The sequence below is a fragment of the Zalophus californianus genome, chromosome 7 (assembly GCF_009762305.2).
Source record: "Zalophus californianus isolate mZalCal1 chromosome 7, mZalCal1.pri.v2, whole genome shotgun sequence".
In the NCBI taxonomy this organism is placed as follows: Eukaryota; Metazoa; Chordata; class Mammalia; order Carnivora; family Otariidae; genus Zalophus; species Zalophus californianus.
Window position 1 is genome coordinate 8350620 of NC_045601.1, and position 19944 is coordinate 8370563.

General features: G+C 52.9%; 1 protein-coding gene across 3 annotated transcripts; it reads right to left on the reverse strand.

Moving 5' to 3' along the window:
• Window positions 1–1741: 1741 nt before the first annotated feature.
• PNLDC1 (PARN like, ribonuclease domain containing 1) lies at window positions 1742–19795 on the reverse strand. Of its 3 annotated transcripts, none has more exons than XM_027600927.2 (19): window positions 19699–19795; window positions 19195–19252; window positions 18814–18887; window positions 17589–17628; window positions 16908–17031; window positions 16660–16748; window positions 14941–15041; window positions 13438–13514; window positions 13114–13257; window positions 12539–12608; window positions 10918–11003; window positions 9662–9717; window positions 6334–6398; window positions 5838–5891; window positions 5608–5650; window positions 3992–4058; window positions 3472–3647; window positions 3245–3343; window positions 1742–1989 (listed from the first exon to the last, which is right to left on the reverse strand). In XM_027600927.2, exons 1-19 carry the CDS (start codon window positions 19772–19774, stop codon window positions 1926–1928), a joined length of 1563 nt encoding a protein of 520 aa, XP_027456728.2. In that variant the 5' UTR covers window positions 19775–19795; the 3' UTR covers window positions 1742–1925. The 3 variants fall into 3 exon arrangements, 2 of the variants coding, with proteins under 2 accessions (XP_027456728.2, XP_027456727.2); XM_027600926.2 differs by having other exon boundaries at window positions 3959–4058; XR_003521254.2 differs by lacking the exons at window positions 1742–1989; window positions 3245–3343 and having other exon boundaries at window positions 3609–3647; window positions 3959–4525.
• Window positions 19796–19944: the final 149 nt, after the last annotated feature.

Below are 19944 nucleotides of genomic sequence, written 5' to 3' on the forward strand. Positions count from 1 at the left end.
ACAAGGCTGACGATGGGGCAGGAGGCCGGGCAGGTCCACGGGAGGCTAAAGGAATCATCCTTACAAGTTCATGAGCAGAAGCGTCAGTGCCCTTGACAGAACAGCCAGAGCTCACTCTGGAACCGCCTTCCCTGGGCTCTCACTGTGCCGAGCGCGCCTCATTTTCGTGGCTCCACTCTCGGGTGGGGCCAGGCTCCCGGCAGTCAGGGCGCACACCCTGGAAGGACTGGGGCCCAAGTCTACACCAGGGCCTTGGGCCACGCTTCCGGGGAAGCGAGGACAGACTGGGCTAGAGGGTCGGGGTGGCGGTACGGTGGGCGTTATCCTGTAACCTGGCGTGCGGAGCAGGCTGGACAGGGGTCGAGTGTAAATAACAAAGTGGGCTGAGCCCACGTCTCTACCTATAATCTCTCTTTCCCAATGTTAGGACCTGGTACTTCTCTTTAGGAAAAGGGGTCAAGGCAAATGATAGAAAGAGTTCAGACAACAGGGGTTGGGGTGAGGGAAACCTGTGTGTGGGAGCTGCCTTGTGTGGACCCTTGGCTGACACTATGGAAGCACCGTAACATTCCAGAGACCACAGCGACAGTGTGGGGTCCCCAGCAGAGGCTGTGGGTCACTGCCTGCAAGCCTGGCCTCCAGCAAAGCCTGCTTCAGCCTCTGCTTTGTCGTCGTAAGGTGGGGTTACACACACTTACCTGGCAGGACTGCGGTGAGCAGCAGCGCCGTGAAGACGGGCCAACAGGTGAGACAGTCCCTTCTCCAGAACCAAACCAGCTGCTCCAACCCCGGAAAAGTCAAAATGGTGACTCGGTTCACTCTGCCAAGGGGGTGTTCACTTTTCAAGTTTGCTTACCGAATGCAGAGCTCATCTAACGAGACTGAGCCCCAAAAGCCCCCAAGAGAAAAGGGAGTGCTCCTCAGCGTATACAAAGTTACATTCAATGGGGGGTGGGGGGACCTCACTAGGATGCCTTTTGGACAAACGGGTAAAACTTCCTTCCGCCGGCCCCTGGAGAGCATGCCTTCACTGGTCCAACCATGAGCTGCCCCACTGGTCACTCATGTCCCTCAGGACGGGCCTGGGACTTCTGGAATGGCGTCTGCCACCACTAGTGCTTCCGCTTTATGGAGAAAACACTCCTCTGCACCTCACCCCTCACCCTGAATTTAAGGAGGCTTTGCTAAATCGGTAAGTGAAGTTCACCGTTGAGAAAACAGCCCAGCCAAGTTCAGCTCCCGATAGAGAATAGCTATTTTATACACACACACACACACACACACACACACACACACACACACACACACACACACACACACACACACAGCTGGGTGAGGCGTGGAGCAGCGTGGCCCACTGCAGGGAAACAGAGTAACCAGATTGTACCTGGCCTCAAAAGGTACACAGCTGTGGCATATAGGTAATCTTTGCTTCTGAAGCGAATGTTAAATATTATAAACCACAAAACATTACCAAAAACATCACAAATGCACATGGACACTTAGCTTCATTTTTTCCCCCTTTACTAAACTCAGGCTGGTAGGGATTTAGGTCTGGGGAATGGCCTAGCGGCCAAGAATCTCTCTCCCAGAAATAACGGAGCCTTTGGTTCACCTACTGTCCAGCTCCAGTGCTAGCTGTCTGGGCAGGAGACCCTCTGGGGGTCTAGCCTAAATTCCCAGAGGCGAAGACTTCTCCCCATTTAAAGAAAGAAAAGCTCTGGCCACAAAAGTACCACATCTAAGGATTTCTTTATCGTTGATAATCATTACAGAATTTCACCTTCAAAACAAAGTTCCTCATAAGGACCGCAGAGATTGGTCTGCAAGTAAAATATGATTTACACAAACAAAACCCACAAAAAACCCAAACGGATGCCTGTCCCAGGGAGGTGCAGAGATAGGACAGAGGCTGCCGGCTGCACTCAGGGGCCAGGTCTTCCAAGGAGAAGCGCCAGGAGGGCCCAGGTGATGACCACGCCACAGACCCTGCAAGACAGAGAGGTCAGCGGTCCTGGACGGCGGCGGGCTGTGTGAGAACGAGCAGGTCCAAAGCCAGACACGCAGGCCCCCACCCTGCTCACTCAAATGTTCCTCCTGTCTTCCCATCATTCTCCCAATGTAAACTTGGGCTTTCGGACACATGCGGCCAAGTCATTTTCCTACTGATTTACATCAGAGGTCGACAGATGGAGAAAAGACTGCCTAAGGGCCATTTTTCTTCAAGCATGCGGTTTTCTATAGATATGGCTCCTAACCAGCAAGCCAAAATCCTCAGAGCAATTCCATCTTTCAGTTACGCAGGCCAAAAACCCCGATTCAAACTCGACCCTGCTCCAGTTGGTCCCTGATGCCCCTTTAGCGCCCCACTCTGCCAGCACGCAGCCCAAGCCCCGACCAGACGGTCTGCCCGCCTACCTCCCCGGCGCTCTGCATGCTCTGCAGTCTGCCCCACAGAGGGTCAAGCATAGCACCTCTGCTGAAAATCTCCAGCTACCCGCAGCTTCTCCCACAGCCCTTACCCACAGCCCTCCACTCCACCAGGCCCACGTTCCTCCCCAGCCTCTCCTCGTGGTCTTCTCCCGGCCCCTCGGCATCCCGGACGCCTCCCCACTCAAGGGCCTCCGCCCCACTGCCTGGCCAGTCCTCCCCAGTGCTCTCCCTGGCTTGTCCCTTACCTCCTTGGAGACTTTAATGGGGTCCCCATCTCTTCCCTTAACCCAGTAACCCCTCCTTCTGGGCCCCCCACTCCTACCTCCTGACCTGCTCTTATTTTTAGTATATGCTTGTCACCCGATCGATCCTGAAATTCACTTGTTCACTGTTACCTCCCACTGCAGTGTGAGTTGTAGGACAGCAGGGATTTTATTTGCTGATGAGGCCTAGAACCTATGACACTACCCAGTACAGCAGACGTTCAATAATAAATGCTCGTCCAGTGTTACTGAAGGACATTCAGGTCGCCGTACTTGTGAATGACTTCTTTACAACACACACTAGTGGGTTGCCTGGCTGGCTCAGGCGGCTGAGCGTCCGACTCTTCGTTTCAGCTGAGGCCGTGACCTCAGGGTCCTGAGATTGAGCCCTGCGTCGTGCGTGCTCGGTGCTCAGCGGGGAGTCTGCTTCAGATGCTCTCCCCCGCTGCCCCTCCCTCCGCTCGTGTGCACTCTCAAATAAATAAATCTTTAAACACACACACTCCCCAGTGAGCAAACTCCGCAGCCGTGGCCCCGGGCACACTTACTGTAACAGGCAGTTGATGTTCGGGGAGTGCCTCCAGTACCGGTACAGGGACACCTGCAGGGTGGGGTGGCCCCTGTACTCCTTCAGGATGCTCCGGGCACTGCCAAGAGACATTCTCAGGTCAGGCATGCAAGTATCAGACCTGCTGCTCCAAGCAGGCTCCAAGCGGCCACAAAGAGACGGGGTGGCTGAGGGGCACAGGGATGGGCCGAGAGCCGAGGCACCTACTCCTTAAACTTATTGGTCAAGAGCAGGAACTGGCTCCGCGAGAGTCGCCGCACATCGAACTTGCAGAGATTCTGAAACTCACGATAGACTTGCTGCTCGCTGACCCCAGGCCACCTCCGGACACGGAGGAGGAGGATGGGAGGTCGGATACTGGGGCAATCTGGACCCGAGAAATTCTAGAAGGCAGGGAGAAGAACGGAGGAGGTTTTGTGCACTTCCTACGGACAACTGACCTGGTTTGAAAATCCCGAGAGGCTAGCAGAGGCTCTGCCTGGGCTGGGAGGGGACGGAAGAAATGCGCGCATCCACGGCGGTTTGGGCAGGAAGACAAGAACAGAACAAGCCTAGCAGGGGCGGGAGCACCCTCTTCGCTCTGGTTTTGGTTGCTTTCAGACCACCTCTGAGAGATCCCCCAGAAAACCAGGCTGCTTCCCAGCACATGCCTCTGAGCAGGGGAAAGGAGCAAAAAAAAAAAAAGGCTACTCACAATCTTAGGGACCCCGGCTCGGATAAGATTCACCTGGTTCACATAGGGAGCGAGCACGTCAAGGTACAGAGAGAAGGAGGGCTCAGGCAGGGGGCCGGCACTGCAGGGACAGAGAAAACCCCAAAGCATTCAGGCACACCAGCGGTCACGCACAGGTCCTCAGCCACAGCGAAGGGTCTGGGGACGGAACAGGGGAGGGTGCCGCCTCAGACCACTCTCCCCTTCCTCCTTCCAAACAGGCGGGCCTCCCCCAGCCGACCAATCCCACAGAGCGCCCTCTGGGGCTCCAGCCACAGCTGAGCTTTCAGGGGTCACCATCTGTCGGTGACACTTGGATAAAGACTCCTTGACAAGCATCGGCAATGGGCTCAGAGAATCAGTGAGAAGCCACGGTCCAAAGGTCCACTTGATAGGATATCGCCCTCGATCCCAAACGGCCGTCCCTCAGCCCTCGTTCTCGTGTGCCTGCCTCCATGCAGACACGACCATACACCGGAGCCCAGGTCTGGGGAAAAGCAGGGGCCTCGGAGCCAGGCAGGCCCGGGCCGCCGTGGAACTTCTCTACACCTAGGAGGGTTTTGCGGTCAGGAGGATCAGAACACAAGGATGGGAGGCACCCAGGTGCAGAGCATGAAGGGCTCCCCCGTCAGGCACACGTGTACCTCCCAGTCGGCACTCAGATGCTGTCAAAGCACAGGAAAGAGAGAGGGCAGACTTCTAAGTTACAAGCCTCACGTCGATAGGTTACAGAGTACATAGCCATTACTAAGACGGAAACATATAGGTAGCACCAAATTTAACAGATTGGTAAAATTAATAAAAATTTTGGACTAGTCTGACAAGGTTTCCAAGACAGCCTCAAAGACCCTGTTACAATTTTGATTCGCTCTTTCACCGGGCCTAAATCCTATTTAACAAATGCATACACCAAGGATGGTGGCCTAGAACGCATATTCTAAGTGTGGCCTTGGTGCCTAGGGGCCTGGTGCCGTTACCAAGGGGAAATGCATTTAAGATTCCAGTTTGGAGTTTTAAGAATCTCTCCCCTATATGCCTTATTCCGAGTCACTACCCTTCTCTGCAGCCTGACTGTGTGGACCCCCAAGGATGTGCCCTCCCACCTCACTGATTTCCGTGGTTACAAGAAACAGGCGGATTGGGCGCCTGGGTGGCTCAGTTGGTTAAGCGACTGCCTTTGGCTCAGGTCATGATCCTGGAGTCCCGGGATCGAGTTCCGCATCGGGCTCCCTGCTTGGCGGGGAGTCTGCTTCTCCCTCTGACCCTCTTCCCTCTCGTGCTCTCTCTCTCTCATTCTCTCCCTCTCAAATAAATAAAATCTTTAAAAAAAAAAAAGAAAAGAAACAGGCGGATAACAGACAAAGCCAGCATACCACACACCAGGAAGCACCGAGGCAGGTGTGAGGCCCTGCACCTGACCTTACTGCCTTGGCCTCCTGGCACGTGGATCTGCCCAGTGCTGAGACAAGGGCCCCGGCCCAGCTCAGAGGGGGCCGGGACAGTAGGAAAGGCCATCCCGCATCGTCCCGTGTTTGGGAGAACCACAGGAGCCCAGAGGTCTTCACTTACAGCGAGGGCTCAGGGAATCGGACCACAGTTCCAGGAACAGGACAGAAGGAAGGAACACTCACCCGTGTACTCTCCACAGGAGCAAGTGTGCCACTTTCAGAAGAACTGGGGGGTAAAGCTAGAGATATAACACGCGTCCAGGCTCAACCAGATCACCCCATCAAAACACGCAAACTCCTGCTTTATTTCCATTATGTGCAACCCACCTGGAAATAAATGGAGAGCCTCGGGATGGTGGGGGATTATCACAAATAAAGCAGGAGTCCCCCTTTCAGAGGAGAGCAACTCTCACCTGATCCACAGAGGAAGGCATCATACGCGGCCTCGTGAGGGTACTTGGTCTCAACTGAAGCAGCGTTCCAGAACCAGGAGAGAGCATGGAGCAGCCATCAGTACGTGGCCTGGACAAGGGGTCTCCCCCACCCAGCTGCACACCCGCACTGGCCACGCACACACCACCGACAACCATCGTTCCTCCAGAGATGTGTGTGCCCTTCTCCCCACCCACACCTGTCTTCACCCCGGTCCCCCCACAGCAGCAAGAAGCCGAGGCGGAGAGCCTCCCGGCAGGCCAGCCACATGTCCAAGGGGAGCAGGTGACCCCCAGGAGCTGCGATGCCTCCTGGGGTGGCTCCTCTGTAAGGGGGGGTACCTGGAGCACAGACAGGAAAACGATGGAGCATCCCACGTGGCCCTCACACACACCTGCCCATGGGGAGGCCAGGCCTCCACTCTGGTACCTCAGTACTCTGCCGCCCATGGAGCAGCTTATGCTCACAGGAACGTACCGTATTTTTCACACTTGCTTGCGTGAATGACCACTGGCCCGGAATTTTTGGTAGGATTCAAGTCACTAGTAGAGACGAAAAACAGGATAAAGAATCACCGCAGGTAAAGCCCTTCTTGGTCTCTCCTCCCCACATTACTATGAGTAAAAAGGTCCTCAGGACCGGGGTGCCCTTTTAAAAAAAGACAAACAGGAACAGGCGGTAGGATCTTGGTAGGCAGCACCAGGGCCGGAGGCTGCAGCCGGGTTGCTCTGAGCACCTGCCACACACTGAGCCAGCCCCGAGGCACCAGGACACACGCGACACCGGCTCTGCCTGCAGAGCTACCCCGTGGCCCAAAGGGCAGGCGCAGGGCTGGCCCCGCTGCTGCAGCACCCCAGGCATGCGCGGAGCACTCAAGGACAGGGAGGCTGCGGGCAGTAGGGAGGGAAGTCTTCTTGAAGCAGGCAGTACCCCAGGAGTCCCGAGCCACAGGAACTCGCTCAGCTGAAGCCATGGGGAAGTGTCCGGCATTTCGAGCATGGAGAGCACAGAGGTACCGAGGGAAAAGGAGTGAGGCCTGACGGCGCTGCCGAGGTGAGAGGTGTGGCCGAAGCCCCCCGGGAAGGGCAAGGGCCGGGAAGAGAGCTTGGATGATCTGTGGTGGGGAGCCTTCAGGAACATGGGGAAGACGGACCAGAAACCTGGCTCAGTCAGGTTCGTGTTCTGAAAGATCACTCCAGCGGCAGTACGCAAGGAGCCGGGACTAGGCCAGGGGATACCCGTGGTGCCCATACCGTCTCTGGAATGAAAGGGGCCGGGGCAAGGCAGACCTGCGAGACTCCGGACGCGCTCAGGGCATCAGACAGAGGAGTCCACAGACTAGAAGACGTGGCTGGCCCAGCCCTGGCCTCGGCACAGGAGATGGCCCTCAGCGAGGAAAACCTCCCTTTGTTTTCCGACAAAACCTCTCAGAACCCGGGCGTGCACCGAGCACCTCCTTTCCCCACCTGTCCAGTGCACGTGCCCGTTCGGCTTCAGGCTGCCGGCCACAAGGCCAGCAGCAGGCGCCACGCAGACACAGGCCGAGCGCAGGCACCGGTTCAAGTCCTGGCCCGTGTGCGAGCACGCTCATGTCCACGGCCACCTGCAAGCTCCCCGCAGTCATGTCCTCAGGTCACAGGTGGTACAACGGAGGCTCAGAGAGATTCAGTCGTTGCTCACAAGCCAGTGGGTGGCAAAGCTGGCCTTTCAACCCAAGCAGTCTCGATTCAGAGCCTGTGTGTTTCCAACAAAACCCTCACATTCGCACACGGCCCCCATGGCCATGAGGACTTTGCAAGAGTTGCAGGCACAGAGGTGGGTTTGAGGGACGGAGAACAATGCCAAGTTAAAGGTGCCCGTGGCCGCATGGGGCAGGAAAGCCCGGCAGCCAGGCGGCGAGTGAAGGGCTGTCCTGGAGGTCTAAATGGTCACGGGCGGCAGTAGCTAAAGCTAAGGGAGTGCATCTGGTCACCAGGGACACAATAATGAGCAAGAAGGGGGTCGAGGAATGACCCTGAAGGGACTTATGGGATAGGTAGAAGAACAAGAGCCCACAAGGAATGGACTGAAAAACCATAAAACCCACCAGAAATCCAGGGAAGGGTACCACCGAAGCACGGGTGGGGAGAGGCTGAGGGTGCCAGGCTCCAGGGAGCAGTCACCATGCCTGTTCCTCAGGCCTCCCGTGCATCGGCCCTCGGCTGGGACAACGGAGGAGCCTGCCCCGGGCAAGCTCATGACAGCGAGCTCCGTGAAGGAAGAGAACCTGACCTGCATGGGTCACGGCCGCGTAGAGGCCCCTGAAGAGGCACGTCGCAAAGAGAAGAACGAAGGCAGTGGTAGCGAGTACACAGAGTCAGGAGGGGAGCTCTGCGGTTTCTGAGCCAGGAGAACGAGGCTGATGGCAGGGGAGGGGAGGGGAGAGGGCCAGGCTGGAGGCCCCGCCAGGGAAACCACCGAGCCAGTGGAGGCAGGGCCACAGGGCTGGAGGCTGGACAGGCGGGCGCAGGGCAGCCCTTCCCGCCTGGGCCCCCCACACAGGAGGCACTAGTGTCCCGGCTGCTGGGTGAGACCCTGACAAAGACAACACCGCAAATGTCTTCAGGGCAGGGCAGGGCGTGGAGACTGCCTGCATTTGGCCTCGGATTTTCTTCCTGGAAATGGGGACCGGGGTGAGGGGGGCGTTGGAGGAAGACCACAAAGGATGAGGAGACTACCACGCACCGCACTGCTGGGGGGGTCAGAGGACTGTCCCCAACAGAGGAGACTACCACGCACCGCACTGCTGGGGGGTCAGAGGACTGTCCCCAACAGAGGAGACTACCATGCACCGCACTGCTGGGGGGTCAGAGGACTGTCCCCAACAGAGACTACCACGCACCACACTGCTGGGGGGCTCGGAGGACTGTCCCCAACAGAGACTACCACGCACCGCACTGCTGGGGGGGTCGGAGGACTGTCCCCAACAGAGGAGACTACCACGCACCGCACTGCTGGGGGGTCAGAGGACTGTCCCCAACAGAGGAGACTACCACGCACCGCACTGCTGGGGGGGTCGGAGGACTGTCCCCAAGAGAGACTACCACGCACCGCACTGCTGGGGGGGGTCAGAGGACTGTCCCCAACAGAGGAACAGACCAGTTCTCCTTTCAGAAAGGTGCCGCCTTCAGCTGCCATGATGCCCCCCCCCCCTGCTGCTTGGGGTTTCCTGGTCCTCCCAGTTGGGGAGGAAGGAACCGAGCTCCCCGGACCCTGGCACTTCCCAGGCATCGTGTCCCCACCAGCACGACCCAGGCCTCAGTCAGTCAGAGCTCTGAGGGGAGGTGGGAGCTGCTTCTAGAGAAAGGTCAGGGTTGTCCCTAGTATTGGGATCATTCTTTCACTCAAATGTTTGGGGCGCACCCTCCGGCCCCACAGCAAGGCCCATGACAAACACCAGGGTCCAGATGGAAAACGGCCCAATCTGCTGGAGCTTACCCCGCCAGTAATCAGACACAGATCAAGAGAAATTAAACCCTGGCCACCAGAAACCACCACATAATTCAACAGCTGTACGTATTTCACGGGTTCCTGCCCTCTAGATAGTGTGTACCCACCTCAGCACTAGAAACACTGTGGGTTGGGGAATTCTTGGCTGTTGGGGGCTATTCCTGTGCATCCTGGCCTCTACTCACCAGATACAGCCCCCAGTTGTAACAACCCAAAATGTCTCAACATTGCCAGATGTGTCCTGGGGAATAAAATCCCCCCCACTGAGAACCTTTGCTCTAGGAGCAGCTAAAAAAAAAAAAAAAGGCTTCCTTACCTGTTTAGGACTTCATAAACTTCTGAAAGATTTGAAACCCTTGGGAAATTCAGTTCCTAAAATTATGGAAAACAAATCAGGGAGAATAAAACTTGTGTTTCTGTTATCTGCTCTGAGTATTGCCAAATGGCCATTAAAAGAACATGGAAAATAGTTCCTATAAACCCCTCTTTCTATTCAGACATAAGTGTCCTTATTCCTTGATCAAGATGTCCAGGCACCTAGTAATCTTGGGTTTCCTAAAAGGCTCCCAAAAACCGAAGCTAGAAAAACTGCAACAGCTCCTACACCCTTCCTTCAAAGACATGTGCTTAAGTAGTTCCATAAACATACGCCTCCAAGGCACCAGGACATGGCCAAGGACATACACATAGGACACCAGGTGCTCTGAGAACCAGAGCCTTGGGACATGACAGGTCACCGTAGAGCTCATCTCCTCTTGTGTGACAAGGAGTCCACATGGGTCCCCTCAGATCAGCCCACATCCTTCCTGCTTCATGCTAGGACTGTGCCACATGAACACGAGCAGCATCACAGAAGTGTGTAAGAGCTAGAAACCAGGATAGTACAGTAATGAACGGGCTCTGGGCAAGGATGTACCAGGCAGCCACATGTCTGTGGCTCCCTTATTGGATAGTTAACTTCAAGTGACCAGCTTCAGGCTTTAAAATGCTGATCTGATTTCCCTTTCTCTGTTCCTCAGTTTAACTTCGAAGATGCATTTAGGCCGGTTGGGTGCCTCCCTTCTCCAAGTGTGCTTCTCACCCTAACTGCACTGCACAAGCCACTGCGAGCTTTTGAAATACATGCCCCCCCACCATCCCTCCAAACCACTGAGAGCTGGTGGGACCCAGGTGTCAGGATTTGGCTTCCTGGGTGATTGTAATGCACTCAGGGTGGAAAACCCATGACCTTACGCCTCAGTAAAGGTTCTTCAGAGACTCCTGCACCCTGATGCTCTGGGAGCTGGCTGCAAATACTCCTCACACATACCTCAAGCTCCAGCACAAGCTCTTCTGCGGAGTGCTTATTTAGATCAGACAAGCTCCATATACCTCATTCAAAACATGGGAGCTTGAATGACGGAAAGAAAACACTCAGAAGCTAATAGGATAACCCAATGTTAAAACACAAAGGCAGCCAATACTGGTTGTAAAATAGGAGAGAAGGGTTCCAGGAAAGATTTTTAAAAAGAGACAAAGTGAAGTGTGATTGGGACAAAGCACTCCTTAACCCAAAGCAGCCCAATTCCTTACCTTCCAGATATCCTTGGTCACGTTCTTGGTGTCAATGAGAACAGGGAACAGGTTGTGGATATTCAGCTTAAATTGATCATAGCTTTCTGAAGAGAAAGACCAGATAGAAGAGAGTTTGTTGGTAAAACGTGGGAAGATTCTCCAACCTAGCTTGTCACCAACACTAACAAAGCAAACAAAATGGGAATTAAAAACGTCCTTTCTCCTAAATCATTAAGAATTGACAGATCTCAAACCAACCCGCCATCACCGTTCATGGTGGTGAAAGCCAAATGGCTTTCCATTAAATTCAGGGTATCGTCTATAGTCAAGGTTAATGCAGTTTGCAAGGTTCTAGCCAATGGAAAAAGGGAGACAGAAGTGCTATTGAAAAGGCAGATATGAAGTCGTCACTTATAAGGGACTATCCAGAGAAGATCCAAGAAAAATCAACTAAAACTTGTGAGTGAAGTACCCCGATAAGGAATTGCGCTATTGATAGGTTTATCTATCAAAGGCCTACCTGCACACAGTTTAAAGAGGTTTGCTACGAAACCAACCAACACGACCCTTGCTCTCCTCGACCCACTCCCCAGACAAGCACTTTCCAGTCCTTTTCTCTGGTTGGTTGGTCCCGGATTGCTCAGCAGGCAGCGCTGTGCTGCGGGCGATTTCCCCAGTTTTAGTCACCTATGTGGCTTCCCACTGTGTGAGAGGACAGCACGACTCCTGACTCACCCCCGGGCCGCACCTCCTTGCTCTCATGGGGCCAGGTCACGTCCCCCCCCAACTTTCCTTTCTTACCCAGCTCTTGTTCTCCCTGCAATTTTGTTTTGTTGTCAAAGCTTTTCTGGTCATGGCTTATATATTTTACCCCAACTTCTCACCCAATTTCCTCAATATGCTCAAACTAAGGTGTTTTATCATTTCTTGGGGAAATCTTAGAACCGTCTCACCCTCTTGATCTAGATAGTGTACATTACTTCATTTAATCCCCCGATACTAGGATATTGGTACCATTATTACCCCCCATTTTATAGGAAGCAGAGAATGTGCCTTGCTGGACCTCACACACGTAACAAGGGGTGGAATGAGGAGCCACGCATGGCTCCCAAGTCCATGCTTTTAACAGCTACACTACCCTGTTATACATCCAGCCAGGGCACCATCAGTCATAGAAAAGTATGGCCCAACCAAAGACAAGGCCACACAGCCACTGATATGACATTTATTAGGTCAATGACACAAATGCTTTAGGTAAGTGGAAATAAAGCCAAACATAAAATCACCTACGTAGTGTGATCTAATTTGTGAGAACTCACAGAGGAAAAAGCAAAGTGTTAGGATTATAGCTGAGATTGAAGGCAGCATCTCTCCTGCTCACATTTCTGATTTTATACGGTTTTATATGAAGATCTGGGACAACTTCCATAATGGGGGCCAGAGTATCCATTCAAATGTAAGTTTTTCTGCCAGAAAGGCACCTGGCTTCCACTCTGGGAAAATGGGAACAGGCACAGAGGTGCTGGGACTCTGCAGAAGCCGGCGGATGGTGAGAAGATAGCACAGGAGGACTCTGGCTCCCACCCCTTCGCAAGGTGGCAAGTGAAGACGGAGAGGGGGATGGCACATGTGCCTGTACCTGGGAGTGGCCGGAAGAACTTCTCGTGCAGATGCAGCAGGTCCATCATCATATTGTGGCCCACTAAGGGCTACTTGGAGGAATCGGCAGGTGGCAGAGACGAGGTTTAAAAACAGACATCCGAGGTGAACACGCTCTCGCAGAGGGGGTAGCCTTAGAACCCATGGTGATCCTACCACACGGCAGTCCACCCCCCCTTCACCCCACCCTCGTGAGAGGTGGCCCAACGGCTCTGATGCCGAGAGGACAAGTGCAGTGCAGGAGGGATGTGGGGCACGGTGTCCTTGCTGGGGGTCTAAACTGAAGAACTTCCCCCAGCAGTCCTAGGTCAGCTAGTAGTGAAGCGGCTGTGTGCCCAACAGGGGGAAAGGAGCCGCAGGGTTTTATGCAGACACTCTGTCCCAGTTAACCCATCATGATTTGGGGAAAGCAAGGCTAGATCTAGAAAGCCAGTTACTGACAGGAAAGAACCACTTATCTCAAGGAATCTTATTTTTGTTGGAAGACAGAGCATATTTCTATGCTCAGAAATACAAATGACTGCTAGGGATCGAGAGATCTTTTCCCCCCCCTACCTTCTGGGCTTTCACCAGCATCTGGAAAAAGACCGAAAAACCCCTGGCGGAGAGAAGAATCTTCTCCTTCCAACAGCTGGCTCGATCACAGGAGGTGTTTTCAAGATACCAGCGATGTTGTTTACTCACTTTTTTCACTATTATCTGAGACAAAAGTAGAGACAAGTTCTCTGAATCCTGGGTTCCTGGGAACGAAGCCAAAGAAGCAATTCATCTCAAAAGGAGAGGGGAAAAGATAAGAGAAAGCCTTTCACAGAGGCCAGATTCGGTGGAATGAGCGAGAATGGAGCCGCTGGGACCGCCCGCTCGCAGGTGGGAACTCACCCCCTGATCTCTCAGGACCGTCCAGATGTCAGGGAGGGCTTGCCTCAGCACCAGCTGGACCTCAAAGGCCTGGAAACCTGTGGCAAGGAGACGCAAGGCTCGCACAGAACCACCCAGACGGGGGTTCACTTTCCCCTCAGGAGAAGGAGAAGTTGAGAGATGCATGGGTACAATGCAGAGGCAGATCTCAGGTGCACCTAAACCCAGGAGCCCCCCCGACAGGGACGGCACAGCATTCTTCACATCCATTCTCAAAGTTTATCTCAGGGCCACTCTGAGACAAGCCTGGCGAGCCTTTGTGGGGGGGTTATAGCTTTTGACATTCACTGCGTTAGAACAGTGCACGTTAAACAGTGCAAAGTTCTCTTTTAAAATAATAAAACCATTACGCTGCTACCCGTGATTTTGTAACATCATGCACTGGTTACGTGAAAAATATTGGTTTGTGGAGTTACTCGAATCTTCTGATGTTCACACATTACATATGATCAACAAAAGACACGTACCATGGGCCATCAGAACGGTCTCAGTATTGGGAAGCTTGTCAAGCTCCCGGTGGCAGACCCGAGTTTTCCAAAATTTTAGTTTTTGATGGAAAGCTCAAATTTTATCACTCACAAATTCTGCGAGTTATTTTCCTGCAAGTGACAGGCTTACTTTTCTCACTTGAGAAAAGCACTGAAAATATCAAAAATCAAAATAACCACAGTCTGTTCATGTAAAAACGACATTCCATTAAAAGAAAAGGCGTGGACTTAGCTCCCAGCTCAGAAACATGCACGAGCGCTTTCCTACAGGCAACCGCTGCACTTCGGTTAGCAACAGCAAGGTTTTACGCATATGTATTTTGACACATTGAGATTAAAAGATGAACAAAGGTTGAGATGTCATAAAAGAATTACTTCTTTGCCACGAAGATAGTTCATAAAAACTAGATTGTGTTTCTAAGCTGGAAGTGGCAACGAAGTACAGGAGGACAGCCAGCAAGGTCTGCTCCGAGGTGCATTTTTACCCACCGGCACCCCCCTCAGTACTATCCATGCAAATGCCCAGTGACAACGGCAAGTGACAACCAAGTGAGATTTTGACAATACTTTTGACCTTGTGCACCCCTTGGAAAGGGTCTGAGACCCCGGGGGGCCACAGACCAGGCCCAAGGACCACTAATTGAGGGCACGTTCATTGTGATTCCACACTGTGCTGTGGGGAAGGAAAAAAAAATAAAATCCAGAGGTGAACACAAGTAAATAAGAATAACACAGGGTTCTCAGGATAGACGACTCTGAACGGAACTGGACGTCTTCAACCTTAAAACTCAAAATAGGTCAAAAGGCCTCCGGCTTCCGAGTTGAGGTCAGAGCTTGATCTGTCCCCAGTGACAACACGCCCGCTGAGCGTATGCCCAGGATCCACAGAAAGGGGAAGGTACGCGTCCCCCAACCCCTGCACCCAACAGTGACCAGCCCCAACACCCCCAGGCTGGGGGAGCAGCCTCCTGCCTACCAGCGATACCAGGGAGAGTCATCCAGTCGCCCTCCTCTGCCAGGTCCAGCCACCGTGTCACCTCATCGATCACCACCTTGATCTGGTCTTTATCCAGAGAACTGAAAATGGGCACATGAAAGTGGGATGCTGGAGAAAACCACGAGAACCTTAAGACAATGTTAACGTGACAAGAGTTTCAGAGGACTCCGGTTTTAACATTGTGATCTCAGCAAAAAAATAGACCCAAAAAAGACTATTTTCTGAATCTTGCTCTGCAAGAGAGAGCCAGACGCTCGGCTGTTACTCTTCCCTACAATCACAGGAGCATGTTCCATCCCTTTCTGCTTCACTGGGATGCATGGGAACTTAGCCAACACTAAACACTCCTGTCAGGCCTGTCTGCTTAATTCAGCTTTTGGGGTGAAAAAGCACCATCTGGTGAAATAAGGAAGAGACAGGAACTTTGGTAAGCACATCTTCTACGTTAGAAATATAAGAACATGATGTTATTTTGAGATAAGGAAAGACTTTTCTCCAACATTTGAAAATAACAGAAGGTTAAAAATTCAAATAGATCTTCTCTTACAAAAAAAAAAAAAAAAGCTACATTTTTATATGAAAAACCCAGAATAAGGATTTCAGCGGAGGGAAAAAAAAAAAAAAAAGGCACCTCCAGGGGCACCTGGCTGGCTCAGTCAGTGGAACACACGACTCTTGATCTTGGGATTGCAAGTTCAAGCCCCACATTGGTCATAGAGCCTACAAAACCCTCCAATATTACATAGTTATCTGGACCCAATATTCAATCATAATATTCCAGAGTTAAAAATCGGTCTAATTTAACCTCTCATCCTGATAAAGGCAAAGAATCTAAAGCTCAAAGAGCTGAAATGACTAGTTCAGCTCCAGACTCTGCCAACACGCCCTGCCTGGGGCCCAGGGGGACCACACCATGCTGTCACTACTCCATCACTCCTGGCCCCAGCTCCATAGAAGTACTGGTTTCAAGTAAGACAACTGGCACTGGGGGCTAAAAAAAACACAGAGAGGCGCCTGGGTGGCTCAGTCGGTTAAGCGTCTGCCTTCGGCTCGGGTCATGGTCCCAGGGTCCTGGGATCAAGCCCCGCATCGGGCTCCCTGCTCAGCGGGGAGTCTGCTTCTCTCTCTGCCTGCCGCTCCCCCTGCTTGTGCTCTCTGTCAAATAAAAATCTTTAAAAGAAAGAAAGAAAGAAAAAAAGGCAGACCGCGCCTTCAGGAGCACGCAGATTTAAGAACACGGGGCAGTATGTCCAGGGCAAGGCACATGACTAGCATGGTCAAGGTTACACGTCATTTACCACCGAGACATCCCCGAGATCACCCTGAAGGCCAGCGTAACATCTCACACGGAGTCCCACAGAGCCTGCTCCCCTTCCCCCCACCCCGCCACAGCACTGGCATGAAGCTCCCGCTTTTTCATTTGATTATGGAGTTAAGAGTCAGTGCCTCTTTTTCCTTCACCTTTCAACACGAAAATCATCCTCGATATAGTAGGACGGCTCTCATCTCAGGTGAGGGAACAGAACCACCAGCACCTTGAGCTGCTGTGTTTGGCTGATCGCATGCTGCCGAAACCACCCCAGCTAAAGGTGATGGCGTGAGGTCACCGTACCCTGGAGCCGGCACACCAACCCACAGGAAACTCGGAAGATCAGCAGAAACAGAGAGTCCCAAAGTCCCCAGAGAAATGGGCTTTACCTGCGAACTCTCCAGTTCCCAGTCAGGATGTTGTGTTTAATTTTCTTCTCCTGCTCCTCATTCATATATGGGATCCCATTTTTGAGAAACTAGACGGGGAACAAGGAGACTAGTGGAGGCATCCTCTGGGCAGGGGAGCAGAGGGAAAAGCCTTCCTTGTCCAGTTCACGTGGACAGGAAATGGGACTCAGCCCAGTTGGACCAGAGAACCTTTAAAACCTCCCCATTTGCCTCCTCTGCTGCCATACCTTGTTGTAGTCGAAGCCATACTGATTCAAAAACTGAACACTAGAAGCCTGGAAAGAGAATTCTGAATCCAAGATCCCAAATGTCGTCGGGAAGAGAAAGAAGTTACAGGAATGGGCTACATACCTATAAAATAAATAAATAAATAAATAAATAAATAAATAAATGTGAAAAGGAAAAGCCAAAACCATTTTTAAAATTCTAGCTCACAGAGCTGACTCTGGAGCAAGCTCCTCCTTTCATTCAAGGAGTATTTGAATGTTGGCTATTTCTAGTACTAACTGGCCCTGGGGCCAAAGGAAAAAGGCAGAGATCCTGCCCGCAGGGAAGAGTCTAGCCCCCATGCTGAGCCAACTGTTCAGCAGGCTTTCTGACTGCCGGTCCCTGGGAGCCACATCACCCTCATTATGACATCGTGTTAACTGCCACCTTGAGGGCACACAGAAATGGGGAGAGGAGCACCTAAATGCTGGGAAAGGCCCCCCAGAAAAGATACTGTGCCGGGAGAGACTTGGACAGGCCAGAAGCTGCAGGGGACAGCGGGGTGGAAGGGCACAGAAGCAGAGGAGACTATGGAATGTCTAGGGCCAACGTGGTTCGGACCCCGAGGCAGCCGGAGGGGAGCAGGTGGGGAGGGTCAGTGGGCAAGAGCCAGGTGTTTTGCAAAAGGTCTTCACACATACTTGTTGGACTCTCCTTCAATACTGGAAAACACCGACAATCCTAGGGGAAAGAGAAGGAAATGAACACCAAAGAAAACCTACCAGAAGTGAGCTTCAGGAAGGAAACATTTTGAACAATACTTTGCACCTAAAGATACTGTGTACCCTTTAAAATAAGATTATCTCTTAAAGAAAACTTGGTTAAGCGTCTGACTTCGGCTCAGGTCATGATCCCAGGGTCCTGGGATGGAGCCCACATCCGACTCCCTGCTCCGCGGGGAAGCCTGCGTCTCCCTCTCCCCCCATTCGTGCTCTAATAAATAAAATCTTTAAAAAAAAAAAAAAGAAAGAAAGAAAACACAGACTTGGAACAGGAGAACTGTCAACTATAATTCACACTGAAATTATTAAAATAGGATGGTGAATGGTTCTTCAAACACAGAACACTGGCATATTTTTTTCTAGTTTTAAAACTCACCAGAGGAAATGCTAAAAACCACAGATTTATACATTTAATGGCTTTAAAATGTCCATATTGCTAAAGAGACCCTACGCAAAGTGAGGAAGGCTTCAAAGTAGGGGAGGACAACAGAAAGGTATCAATGTGCTGTTTCATGTACTTTTCACAGAGGTCTTACAATCAAGAAAAAAACCACAATAAAATAGCAAAGGACAAGGACAGACAGCAACACACACACAGATGGTCATCAGTCACAGAAAAAGCAGGGGTCAGTAAAATCTGCTGGAGGTATACCAAAAACGTATGTACATGCCAGAACAACACGCACAAAAGGTAACTCAAATGTGCATCATTAGGAGACTGAGTCAATCGATATAATCAATTTGGAATACTATGTGACTGTTAAAAATGGAGAGCTGTTTATGTCAACATAGAAAGGTTTCTAAGCTCCATTAGCGAGAAAGGCTACAGGGCAAGATACTTTCAACGTGATCTTGTTTGTATAAGTTTTCTGTAAACAAAAATCATACGCATTTTCCCTTGAAAGATGGTACAGATTCCTTCATGTTGATGAACGGAGGCAGGAGAACAGTGCTGCTAAACGAGGTTTCTGCTTGTTGCACAGTGTTCGGCCCACAGGCACAACACGGACAAAAACCAAACAAGCATCCAAAACCATAGCCAATCTCTGAAAGGGGTCAAGGCTGTTTCACCAGCAGGAGACACAAAGACAACACAAGTATCTCCTTCAGTAACTCAGAGGGAACGGCTGAAGAGGACACTCACCAATCTGACAGATGGTGAACTGCTGAACACTGTGGCGGGTCTTCAGATACCACTCGGAGGGCAAGTCAAAAAGGCTGTGAAAAAAACACGCATCTCATTCCACAGGCAAGGAGAGGATATAAAGGTGCCACAGCCTCGGTGCCGGATGGGCACCTCTCAACCAGGGGCAGCATTACCTTGTTACCCCTGGTAGGGAAGGCTACCAGCATTTAGAGGATAAGGGCCAGGTCCCCAGCCTCCCCCCCCCAAGTACTGCCCTGCCCCCTCAAAGCCAATAAGGGGCCTGCTGAGAAAGGACCGGGACATGGCCAGAATGCTAGGCACAAGGGCACAGGTGAGCGCACCTCCCCTAGCTCAGCTGTAAGGCAGCTTTGGCTGTACCTGATCTGCTGGCGGCGGGACAGGTTAGAGCGAAGGCCTGTGAACTCTATGTCCAGACCTGCGGGCCAGGAAAAAAAAAAAAAAAGACAAGAGTCCCCAGACGCAGACCATTGCCACACTGTTCTTGCTGTCAATCCTGCGGGTGGCAAATGTGTTCGGCTCCCCGTCGGCGCTCAAGAGGCCAGGTGGGGTCAAGAAGACGCAAACGAGAAAGCCAAAGCAGGGCTAAGCCAGGCCCGTCATCCCACGGGCTCGGCTCCACCTGGGCCACAGTGGGGCCAAGGCCGTAGGTGCTGCTTAACGTCTCCCCGCCCGGCCGGGAGGACCCCCCCCGCCCTTCGGAGGCGCCCTCTCGGAGCCTCCCGCGGCCTGGCGCCCGGCCCCGCTGGGCCTCACCTCTCCGCCCCGTCCGGCCCCCCCCCCGCCTCGGCCGCCCCGCCACCTCCGCAGGCTCGCGCCCCCCAGAGCAGACCGGCGACACAGCCCGACTCCCCCGCGCCTCACCCACGAAGTCTGCGCCCAGGACGAGCTCCTGCAGCAGGGGCAGACTCTGCTCGAACTCGTCGGCGCCCACGTCCATGGCCACGCAGCTCGGCCGAGGGCGCCCAGTGCGGCCACGTGCGGCCACGCGCTTCCGCCGCGCCGCCCTTCTTGGGGGGCTCGCACGGCGATTGGCCGCGGGCCGCCGCCCGCCCGCCCACAGGTGCCTGGTGCACACCCCGCCCGCCCGCCCCGGCGGCCGGAGACCCG